At 41.2% G+C, this 12,523-nt stretch overlaps 1 protein-coding gene across 1 annotated transcript in view; it reads left to right on the top strand.

Annotated features, from left to right (window-relative positions):
* tiam1b (TIAM Rac1 associated GEF 1b) overlaps positions 1–12,523 on the top strand; it is a 36,541-nt gene that overhangs the window by 2,988 nt on the left and 21,030 nt on the right. Inside the window, exons 2-5 of the mRNA XM_062418870.1 lie at positions 9,099–9,190; positions 9,321–10,242; positions 11,288–11,744; positions 12,200–12,372. Of these exons, the coding sequence (XP_062274854.1) occupies positions 9,331–10,242; positions 11,288–11,744; positions 12,200–12,372 (1,542 nt within the window). The 5' untranslated portion in view covers positions 9,099–9,190; positions 9,321–9,330. The remainder of the gene's footprint in view (positions 1–9,098; positions 9,191–9,320; positions 10,243–11,287; positions 11,745–12,199; positions 12,373–12,523) is intronic.

Consider the following 12,523-nt stretch of genomic DNA (forward strand, 5'->3'; position numbering starts at 1 on the left):
GCAACACGGTGGAGAGCTGGGAGCTCCAGGGGTGTTGCGGTTGAGGTAGTGCTCAGGGGTGACTTCTCCACGGGTTCAGTCCACAGATATGGTTTAGATCAAATCTCCTCAGTGCATGTAAACGATGGACACATTGGGAATAACTGGTGAAAGAAGAGAAGCCAGAGAGGACCTGCACTTGATTTTTGAAAGCATTTATGTGGAAACTTCATTTTTCTCCATTTTACTTTATACCTTAGTTCTTTATGTGGAGTTGAAGAACGCTGCTGCGCTCTCATCTCATCATCTGAGTCTGCAAGGATTGCTTTCCCTCCTTCAGTATATATTTGGAACATTAAAAGTTTAAAATGCTAAAATGTTTATTTCCTGCTCATTAATATTGGAATCAAACTTACTTAAATGGGCCTTGATGTTGACCCAGATGTGTTTTTGATTGTGTGCCTGTACTTGTGGTGCTACATAAAAGGAGCACACTCAAACCAAAGCCATGCTTGGTATTCCCACTCACTGACCTGGAAGCAAATGATTGCCTCAGTGGATGAAGATCCTGAGTGAACCAGATTAGAAAACACATTTCCAATGCAGGATTGCAGCTCCTCTCTGTCATTGGCATTGTGTTTATTCTGCTGCCAGGAAAGGGACATTCAGGCCTAGACAAGTCCACTGCCATACTGAGATTGGTAGGTGAATGGCTTACCCAGCAGTGGACTGGCTTCTGGTCTGAAGACATCAACATCTATTCAGTGACGTTTTTGTTGTTTTGCTGGATAACTGAATAAAAGCTCTTTGAATAAAGGGCATTTGATTTAGATAAAATGCAAACATCTTCCAGCTGGGCTGAGTGGAAATGTGCTGACCAAGGATGAATGGTGCACACCCTCCGATGTATAGAGTATACTTGAGCACAGATGCAATTGCAAACATGTTTTATCTTTATATGAAATTCTCCTATTGTGGTTTCTCTGCAAGGTTTTCCATTGCAGTGTATACTTTTTTTCTGTTCATCTGCACCTAAAAGATCATATAGACCCTATCCTGCATCAAGTGGAGGACGCAATGAGAAAGCTATTAAACACAGGCAGTTCTGGGAGAAAATGGCACCAAGACTTCCAACTTAATCACATGCATACATATCTAATTAAAGCTTGCATCATCCAATACCAGTGCACAGTAGATAATGTTGCATGCGTGCACCAGTTTGCCATTACATAAACCCCACAAAACACCAGACAGTATTATAGTAACCACTGCAACCCAGCATTGACACAGTCGATCACAAATCTATAATCATAAAACTGTCGAGCACATTTGTGTGAGAGGAAAATTGTTGGGTGTGTTTGGAGTCAGCTTGTGGAGGGTGCGAATTGTAAAAGTCAGGAATGTGAAGCATGTAAAGGCAGACTAATGTTGATGCTCCGTGTAGCCACGGGAGACCTTTTCACTGACAGTGACAGTTACAGGCAATGAGAAGGTCAGCTTGTGAAAGTCTCTTGTGATTGTGGTTGTGATATTTTGTCAAAGCGACTGCAGCCTTTTTTATGCTCTTCCAAGATGAATACTTCAGTCACAAACTGTTGTGTATTGATCTTGAATTCTTGTGTGATCCTGCTGTCACTGGTGGGGAGCATTTGGTTCAGTTTTCTTATTGAGAGTTAAGTTTGAGTGACTTTTTTTTTTTTTTTAATGTAAAGGATTTACTTTCGCTTTGATCCAAATCTGTTTAAATAAGTGAGAATAGATTAACAAATTTCTAACATTAGATTTTCAGATCTAAAAGAAATTATAAGGAACAAAGGGTAAAGGATCATTGATGCTCTGACACAGTGTCCTCCATAATCACTCTACATGTTGAGAGAATGAACAGTTAAATCAGAGCCCTATAATTTGGAATATGTTAATTAACTTTGGACATTTGGTTTCATTAAGATATTAAAAATAATTACTTTTGTTCTGTCAAATCACAAATGATCAAACGTCCTAAGGGGGTCCTACATTTATCTATCTGACACACCAAAGAGGGTTAATTTGCATCCTTTCTTGAGGAAGTAATAATTGCCATAGCATTCTCCTCCTGATGGACTACCCAAACATGTACTGACCCATTTTCAATGCCACAATAGTTAAAGTGGCATAAAGAAGATTGCAGTTTTAACAGAAATTCCCCTGCTCACTATTAAAGATTAAACAGCAACAACAACACAGATCCATTCCCCCACACAAGTGAAGTCAGAGGAATCACCACAACCTGTACCCACCCCCCCCTTTTGTCTTAACAGTGGTCTGTGGCTTATGCATACTGCCAATTAACAGCTGTTTAAGGACTTCAAAGGTTGTCGATGAGGAGCTAAAGAGCTGTAAGCAGGATGTGGTCAGATAGCACTTAGGTTGTGACCCTCTGGACAAGCAAATTGCTGGCATTGGTGATAAAGATGAAAGTACTCTGGCACAAAATGACACCCTAAAATCTTCTGTCTCCAGCCAGTGTTGAAAAGTAAGTAAAACAATGTAACAATAGTTGTGTTCAACATTGTGTCTAAGTGAATTGATTTTATATTATATTGGGTTCCATTTTTATTCTTTCTATTCTTACTGCTGATTTCACACATATGTACCAGAACTAAAGTCAAGACACAGAGATATAGTGAAGAAATATCTATACATTTTAATGTTGTGGCCAAAGAGGTTCCTAAACCTATAGAATGAACAAACCACCAAACCTGCATCTGCTGTAGACAAACCCCCACATAGTTTTAACACCATCAGAAGCAGTGACCCTTTGCACACAGTGGTGCCCCAGAGAAAACACTGGCAGGGACAATAGTGACACCAGGCTAAATAACACCAGCTGCTGCTCAACAACAGGCTCCACAATTGGAGCCTGTGGATTTATTTCAAAAAAATAAAGAATCTAGGATATTGATATATCCAGCCTTTGTGCAATTGAAGCTTATGGTTTTACACACTTTAAAGTGAACAGACACTGCAGTGCCACCTCACACAGGCATGTGTTCAGTAAACTGGGATGAGATTGCAAAAAGTTGTTTTTGAGTAATATATTTCTAGCAACAGTAGGCTAAAAATAAGTGCCAAAAGATACACCCTGGTTACGCCTCTAAATGTTGTTATGCTCAAAACTATTTGTTATAAAAAGTTGGAAAAGTTTGATGAGAGCATACAAGGCAAATGTTCCTTTATGTCAACCCCCAGACTTAGTATCCCCATCATCTTGGGGACATTAACGCCTACTTGGATGTACAATTTAGCTCAAATGAAACCCTTGTCAGTTTTAAATAATGTCAGGCTACTAACACACCAAACGCTTCCACCATATTAGGCCTCACACCCTGAAGCATAAAAAACAAATGTCCTACTTAGCCTAGTGTGCAAAGTCCACTGGTGTAAAGCGTCAGTTTGCATAAAAAAATATACTTTTGTACTTATTATTATTCATCTAATTGATAATCTGTCCACAGTATCCATCTTTAACAGCAGTGGTTGCTGCCTTGCCTGGTTTCACACAAGCTTTTCGTCAGCCATTATTCTGCTTGATATGTGCTGGCATTTTTCTACAGGCTGCTCTCCTACATTAACACAGTCCTATAACACTGTGCCACCTGAGCCTCTCATGACGAGGTCAGACAGGTCACGCACAGCAGCAGCATTTGCAGTCGTCCTCTAAAACATGAAAATCTACTCTGCAATTTGCAACCTGTGACTAGGTGGCTCGGCTTATTGGCGTCTGTTTTTGTTGATGCTGAAATATGTTGTTCAAAGTGGTTTTCATGTAATATTAATTATTATTAATTCACTTGCTGCTACTGCTATTATGGTATAGGTATATAGGATAGTAACTTTTTATAAGTTCAGTTGTTTAAGCCAGATTTGCTGTTGAAAATGGAAAACTTTAAGTGAAAATATTAGCAATGGCAGCCGGACCAATATTATTTTATTTGTTCAGTTTTTCCAATCACTGTATTTTCTACAGATGAATTTAAAAGAAAAATGTACAAATCTCAGCTGGATGAGCCAAATACTGGCAGGGCATTTGCTTCTTGATGCATTCTGTGCCACAACTTGGCCCAAAGCTATTCAAAACAAGTCAAACTGCTTTTATAATCACTGAAAGCCTCCTTTCCAGCTGTTTCCTATTCAGGGTTTCTAGGGCTACAGATCCAATTCAAAAGAATACTCTTTGGCTACATGACAGTTGTCTACAGTTTTCATTTTGAGCTACTATAAATGAAGACTGGAGGAAGTGTTTTGTTCATCAACCTCCCAAGTAAATGTTCCTCTGGTGTTGATGATGTTTCTCACCGACATGAAACATTTGAAAGAGGATGCATGCTCTGCTGATGCTAAATTTCCCCCCTGGCCTAACAGAATCCTGAATACAGTTGAACACTCTTGGGAGCTGAAAATGAGTCAGAGAACAAGAGTTTGCTGTTTGGTACTTCCATTTGCATAGAAACATATGACTCTGTATCAGTGGGGAAATGTGAGCTGTTCTGGGTGTCGTTTTTCAGTGATAAACCCCCTCCCCCTCCTCCTCCATGCAGCTACCTGTGTCATTATCTCTAGAGGCTTGAGTGTTCAGATTACAGGGTTTTGAGTTGGAGCTTGTAACTAGTTGGCCAAGTGCATTCTTGCCTTTCACCAGTGTAGTTAGGTTAAATGAAAGGATTGCGTTTGCATGGGTTACAGAGATATGAGGATTTAAAATCAAACTGTCTCAACTTTAAACCCAACTTTTATCTGTGGCATTGTGTCCAATTTATGCAGCTAAGTCATTCCCAACACCTTTAGCTTTGTCTGGTATATTACATTAGTGTGGTTAGTTTACATGGAGCATATGTGTATATGAACGTGTGACCAGGTGTTTCATACTGTAGGCTATACCTTGTTTTGAAAGTCTATAACTCAAATTTTGGCCATGGGGCAAGAATTTTCATCGTTACAGGCAACTTGACATTTTTGTCCTTGGGGATCATAGGGAGAAGAAGAGCAGGTGGGTATTTGGACATTTTTTCTTTGTTCCTGTTCTAACAGGCCCAAGTATTTGTCAAATATAAGCTGGGCCTTTTAAGTGGTCTTTAATAACAAAAAGACCTTAAATCTAGCTGTCACATATTTTAGGGATGACAAAATCTCCTGGCACATGGAATGGAAATTTGAACATGAGACCCCAAAACAGGATCAGATATCGTCAATATTGTTGTGGAATAGAGTGGTTCTGGCATTAATCAGAATGTGTGACATTTATGGTTCAGTACTGTCATGCAGATGTTAAAGATAAATTCTAGATAGTATTTTTGGGACGTCCTTCTTACCATAAATCCAGATTTTGTCCACTGTGGACTGAAACAAACCTAAAACCTCTGTGTTTTTACATTTACCCAATTTGTAACATCACAAGAATAGAAGACATATTAGTCTGGATCCAACACTAACTAATAATTTTTACTGGCCTGCACCTGACAGCTGATGGGTTGGATGATACATTTTAAGTAAAAATGAAATGGATGCCAGTAAAAGAAGAGATAGAGAAAAAAGACTTTATCACACAGTATATCACGAATAGTGTGTTTTTGTTTTTTTGTTTAAGCATCTATTCTGTAACAAACCCTGGATTACTATGACAAAATGAAGGTGATATGCCCTAATGCATCAGATTTTTTTGTTTTTAATTTAAAAGCAGTCTGATTCTTTTTTTAGAATCATGTACTAACTGTTTACAACTATCTTAAATTGTGTTAGCTGTGGTGAATTTCTGTGCTTGTCTGTGTCGTTGTGTTGTTAATCTTGAGTAACAATAAACCCATTCTTCTTTCTGATCTGTGGGTGGCTGGAATCTCCCGGGGTTATGTATTTCATTAAGGGGTTGTAACAGATGAATCCTCTAAGACTTCTGCAGTCCTGTGGTCTTTCACACACAATCCGCTGAAAATGAGGCGACCCACTTACCTGGTTCCTCACTCTGTCACGCTGCCAAATTACCAACAACAAATAAATATTTATTTCTGTTTATTTATTTGTGTATGAAGGGGTGATAGTGACGAAGCACGACGGAGACAGGGATGCTATCGTTGTTAATGTGTTAGCGGGTATTTCTAGAAGAACCCACTGAGTGTTCCTGGGGACTTGGTGCTGTGGAACATCTTTTCTAACTCTTGCATTTCTTTCTCATGTATTAATAAAGAGCTGGTGATGTATTTGGTGCACCAGCAGCATTGCAGCTTTAGAGAATATAGTGCTGGAGTCAAGGCCATTATACCCATGTATTAAGATATTCTGGTAACTTCAATGTAGTAAAATGTTTTATTCTAGTATTTCTTTATTTTTGGCACATGTGTGCTTATTCATGTGTACATTTTCATTGTAATGGTTTTTCCAAGTCAGCCTTAACTATCTGCATTCAGGCATCTTAAAACCTTTGGTGCAAATAACTGTGTTCAGAGGGAATCAATGTTCTGCCATCCCCTTGAAAGAGGTGAAAGCAGCTTGCTGATTCATCATGCACTCTACAGCAAAAAAAGATTTTACTGTAAAGTGAGCTGTTCTCTCTTTCTGCTAGTACAAGCTAATGATCTTGTGAGAGATCAAGATTTAAATCTGTTTTGTCCCTGTGTATTTGATAATTTGATAATGGCTGAGTGGACTACTTTTCTATTGTCATGTGAGTATAATGTGAGGCATAGTTTGACTTTGTTCACAGTTTTACGTCACTCTCCTTTTATTAATTGTGGACTTTTCTTTGTCTGTCTTGTGGTCCAGTACTTTGTTCCAGACTCAAATATCTTTAACTATTGGATGGATTGCCATTACATTTTGTACAGATAGTCCCAGACGAGGAATCTGACTTTGGTGATTCCCTGTTTTATAGTATTGTGAAATGATATTCATATCACCCTTAAAATAAAAATTTTGATCATGCATCAGGTCAAAAATGTCAGTTTCTCCAATACATGGTTTTTGATCAAATACCCTAAAAACGAATGAAATGGCCATCTGCCTCAGTTGTAATTTGTGCGTAGCATGTTAGCATACAAAAGTGGTACAACATGATAAACCTTACACCTGTTTACCATGCTGGTGTTGGCATTTATCTCAAAGCACTGCTGCACCTAAATACAATCTCACAGAGCTCTGCCTGTAGGCTCTTAGTCTTGATTAATATTTTTGCTCATTTTGGTGCTTTGGATGACCAGCTGGCTCACAGATTTTAGGCCTGAACAAATTAGGCAACCCACTATGCATTGACCTTGGATTTTTACAGCAAAACCTACATATACCAGTTAAACCCCTCATCTCTGCTTGAAACAGTTTAATTTATTTCTGGCCAATTTCACAACATATGACTGTTGGAACTAAGATTCTAGTGTTTTATTTTAATGTATGTACAGTTTTATGAAGACTTAAAATCACAGAGTTTCAGAGTGGCTATCATGGTTCAGATATACTGGACATTTTGTTTTACCGCCATTGATGACATCTGCAGAGTGATCAAACTTTCACCGAACACATATGGGGAAAAAATAAAGGATACTGTGTTGGAAAGGCCACAAACAAGCCCAGTTAAAGCCCTTGGTGCAATGTCTTTGTAAGCAAGTTTGTATCCCTTGGTGAATATTTGCTGTAATGAGAGTAATATTTCATAGCTCAGTTCCTCCTCTTTGTCGTTTTTGTTCTTTTCCCCTACCATTTTGGACTTAGTGTAACATGCAATAAACTGCTGGCTTATAACAAAATAAATGGACTACCATCAACATCAAACATTGTGCATTGCAGTACCAGTGAGGGGTGAGCAGTGAGCAGAATGAAGAGGGGAAAGGGAGTAACATAAGGTAGAAAACGGGGTCAGCTCCAGTTTACGTAACGGCCCTCTTCACAGTAAGCCTGAGTGCATGCAGTAGCAGAGGGTTGGGCTCCCACTCATCTGCATCAACTATACACGCAAAAACACTGCACCCCCCAAAGGGTCTGTCCTAAAAGGAGCGGAGTGCACATCAGGAGGAACAACAGCCAACAATGTGTTTAGTTAATCTTCTGTCCCATCTGTTGATGGTCCCAGGCCTGGAACAGGACCTTTTTGGAGCAGGCCATCCAGCCTGAAGGCAGGTAGATGGAGTCCAAATGTGCACTATGGTGAAAACTTATGGCCCCCCCTCCTGCTCCCTGCCCCCATTAATGTAGCAAGGTACAGATGACAACAATGCTGCATGGATAGGTTGGTGTGGTTCACTTCAGCTCTGAATAACTCAAGTTCACTCAGGCTGTCACAGCGCTCATATAGTCATTACGTTCCCTCCACTTCACACAAGCTCATGTGCATGCTGAAAGGGGCTGAGTGGATCATTTCCTCTGTCAAACTGAGGGTGGTGTTTTTCTAGCTGGCTTGAACAAAACAGTGTTTTTTTTTCTTTTCTTTAGGAACATGAGTGATGAACAAGTCGTACAATAAATCAGGGTCATGTTACATTTTCTCCACTGCTCTGCTTCCCCTATTTCAACTCTTTGACCTCCTTTTCTGATCAGCTGCAGGGTTGTTTGAGGGGAAAGTCTTTGCCTCCCAAATCTGTGTAATTTTGCAATTCCATAAAGAGACTTAAGTTAAAAGAAAAGATACAGAAGTTATAATGAGGTTACAGCAAAAAAAAAAGTTAGATCAAAAGTTGCAATGAAAGGCTTTTGTGATCAGTGAAACAAAGTAATTGAAGATGAAGGCGTACAATGTGCTGTGTCAAACACTCTTGGACCAGTGATTATCTCAAAACAGAATCCTAGTTCTAGTTTATGAATGCTCAAATGGGTTTTAAAGTAATTGATGATCTCTGTATCATGAATAGAACTAAGTGTTATTCAAGCTGTCTGGATACATTTTTCACATGGGTTATGCTCTTAAAATAAGCAAGGCTCTTTGGCAAACCCCCCCCAAAACCAAACTTCAGCCTTGTGTAAAACTTTTTTGACCATTACATAATGCCCCAAGAAACACCACATTACATTTCCATTTTCTGCTGCAGATATCTTTAAACATGAGCTAGTACTTAACGATAACATATAATTGATATCATTTCTCTCTTGAATGTTTCTGTTTTCAGGGCTTTGTGGATCAAAACCGCAACTGAAGGACCATACTATCTGAAGATCCAGTGACAAACAAAATGCCAGAAAAACCATTACTATCCTGCAGGTAATACAACATTCGTGCATGGTTCTGTCGTTTGGTGTGTTGACACATTTCCACATGAACACATTATATTTTTGTATAGGTTATATATTCTTTTGGAGTATATATAAGTTTTATGTCTTCCTCTCTTCAGCCTCTGAACCATGGGAAATGTCGAGAGCCAGAGCGGGGACCATGCCCTCTACGGTAACGGACATGGCTATTTGTCACGCAAGCACATGTCCCGGTCTCTTCGAATCTCTAACAAGCAATCCAGACGCTCTCGACATGCTTCATCAGGGAAAATAGAGCACAGGAACTCTGAGACAAGCACACGCTCAAGTAGCACCCCCAGCATCCCACAATCCCTGGCTGATCATGGCCTTGAACCCTTCAATGAGACAAATATCCTCCCTGACTTTGGAAGTCCCATTTGGGTGGACCGCGTGGCCATGAACCTGCGGCCTGTTTCCTTTCACAATGACCTGGCCAACCCCTCAGTGCACATGAATACAATGCATATAACTCTACCTGGCCCCACTGCAGAGGAGGTGCAGGACGAAGACGTGTACACGGGTGAGGTAACTTACCTCCAGAAAACTCGGGACGGCTCCAAAGAGACCGTCAGTTTTAAGAAGAAGAGATCTAAGTCCGCAGACATGTGGCGAGATGACAGCCTGGAGTTTTCTCTTTCCGACCTCAGCCAAGAGCACCTGACTAGCACAGAGGAGATCATAGACACGGCTAATGAGAGGGATTTTACTGACTGCGAAGGACACCTGCAGTCCAGCCCCACAGACTCCACTGACAGGGCAAACTCCCTGGACGAGCTGTACAGCCAGAAGAGTTCTGCCTGCAGGCAACCCCATGACCGTTATGCCAAGTGGCGGGATGCCAACAGGGCTATCAGGGAGGGTGATGATGATAAGATGCTCTCGCCATCAGAGGAGGATGGGAACACCTACGGTGCATACACACTTCCCTGCCGGCGTTCCCACTGCCTCTCTGAAGGCCTGAGCAGCCACCAAGCTGCCATGTGTGCCAGTATGCAGGGCAGGAGGGCACAGACAATACAGGTAAGATGTAGAGCAATTTCACATTTGTGCTGATCTTTCACATTACTGATTTGATTCAAATAGACTTATTGAAAAAATGGCACAATTCATAGAAAGCATATCAACAACATATCATAGAAAACATATCAAATTCCTCTATCCGTGACATTGGTGTTAATGTATATATGTATGTAGTAAGTTTTGTTTGATATTCTCTTGAGTTTTTGAAATGTCAGGGACCTGAACTACTGAAGCTGTGCACAGTTAGTATGTGCTTTTTGGACAGAGTTTGAAAAGCTGTGCAGAATCTTAATTTAGTCTGGTGGCATCACCACTAAGACAGCTCCTCTCATTCAAGTCCCCCCCCCCTCCCATTGTGTCTGAGCATTTCCTCTGCTGCATTCACCTCACAGATAATAAGCTGCTGAAACAGCTTAAGTGTAAAAAAAAAAAGCTTGTGTCAGGCTGGCGATGTGTTCTTTCCTGATGAAACTGTTGTTTTTCTTGGGAGAGGAGACTACGATGGAGGGAGGGGGAGCAGAGCTTAAAGTCACTCCCTGTTTGAAATGCCTGAGTCTTTTGTTATGATAATGCGGGGGGGCCTGTGGAAGAGTGTAACAGTAAAACGTGTATGGTGGCCCTGTCACTACGGGGCACCGTCAGCCATGGTGAATGGAGCTTTGGAGCGCATGATTGGGTCATGTGACCAGATGGAGATACCGAGTTCGGTGAAACCCCCTTCATCTCCCAGAAGCCTTTGGCCATTTGGGTAGGAGAGGGCAGACCCTGTGGTGCCACAGGGAGGGCAGGCTGCACTCATACAACAGCAGAACATTTGCTGTGAGTAATTAGTTTTGAGCAGAACCTCAGGACTAAGCAACCCATGGACTCTCTTGTTAGGCTACTGTAGTCAGTTTTTTCAACATGTTTGAGTCAGAAGAACAGCTGTAACCTGTATCTGCAGAGAGAGAGTAGTCGTCACTCAGCGTAGGACTGTTCTCCTAGTGATGAAAAAGTTGTGGTTACCATGCCATCTCACCTGTCTTGTGCTTCTGCTCCGATGCAGGATGTCACTGCTGGGGAGGGCAGCGAGTACGAGGACAGTGGTATCGATGGGGTGACAGTGGAAGCAGAGCACCAGTCCAGACGCTACAAGACCATGTCAGCCTCCTTCTCCGTGTGCTCGGCGGCCGGCAGGAGCATGTTTGCCGGCAGCGACAGCGGCAGCAGCAGTGGTGGCGGGGCCAGCGAGTGCGTGCAGGGCGTGTATGAGAACTTTCGTCAAGAGCTGGAGATGAGCACCTGCCAGACTGAGAGCTTGGAGGAGGCGGGTTCAGCTCTAAGTGACGAGCAGAGCACTATGAGTTCCGCCTACCAGTCTGACCCTTTGCTCAGTGTTGCCCAGGGGATGGTGCGCAAAGCAGGCCGGCTCGCTGTCAAGAACTTCCTTGTACATAAGAAGAACAAGAAAGTCGAGTCAGCCACGAGGCGCAAGTGGAAGAGTTACTGGGTGTCTCTGAAAGGTTTGTTTTGCCCTCAGTGTGTCCATAGCATTTATGCTTTATTCCATAACCTCAGCATCAACACAACTCTTTCAATACAGCACATACTTTTGATTTTTGATTTTTTTTTGCTGTCATACAGTATCTTATGCAAATATACTTGAAATCTAGTCTATTTCAATTAAGCCCAGTAAACCAAATTTTAATTTGAGCTCATTATGAGCCTCATTATCACATGTTATGCTACTTGACTGGGTTTGAAACCAAATCACTACTATAATGATCATGATGGCTTCCTTTGCCATGCTGCACTTCTTAATATTGGCCACTGGAGAGCAGAATTAAATTGCTAGTGTAAATCTGGCATTAAAAAAAAAAAAACAGAAGTATCATTGTTAGTTCCTTGAGATTGATGCAAGCTGGTTTTAATGTAAAAGTGAGCATTTTATAAGTAATGAAAACCTTGTTTTTCTCAGGGTGCACTCTGTTCTTCTATGAGACTGATGGCCGTTCAGGGATTGACAACAACAGTATTCCAAAGCATGCCATCTGGGTAGAGAACAGTATTGTCCAGGCTGTACCAGAGCATCCAAAAAAGGACTTTGTGTTCTGTCTCAGCAATTCTCTAGGAGATGCCTTTTTGTTCCAGGTAAGAGAATGCTTAAATGTCACCTGGTCTGTGAATAATTGCCACAGTCTCCCAACGGCAAGTATTACCTTGACCTATATGTACAGAATGTTTTCTTTCCTGCTATTTTCAATTCTGATTTGCTATTATAAACAGCAGCGAATCAACACAG

Source organism: Scomber scombrus, chromosome 5 (assembly GCF_963691925.1).
Source record: "Scomber scombrus chromosome 5, fScoSco1.1, whole genome shotgun sequence".
NCBI classification, from domain to species: domain Eukaryota; kingdom Metazoa; phylum Chordata; class Actinopteri; order Scombriformes; family Scombridae; genus Scomber; species Scomber scombrus.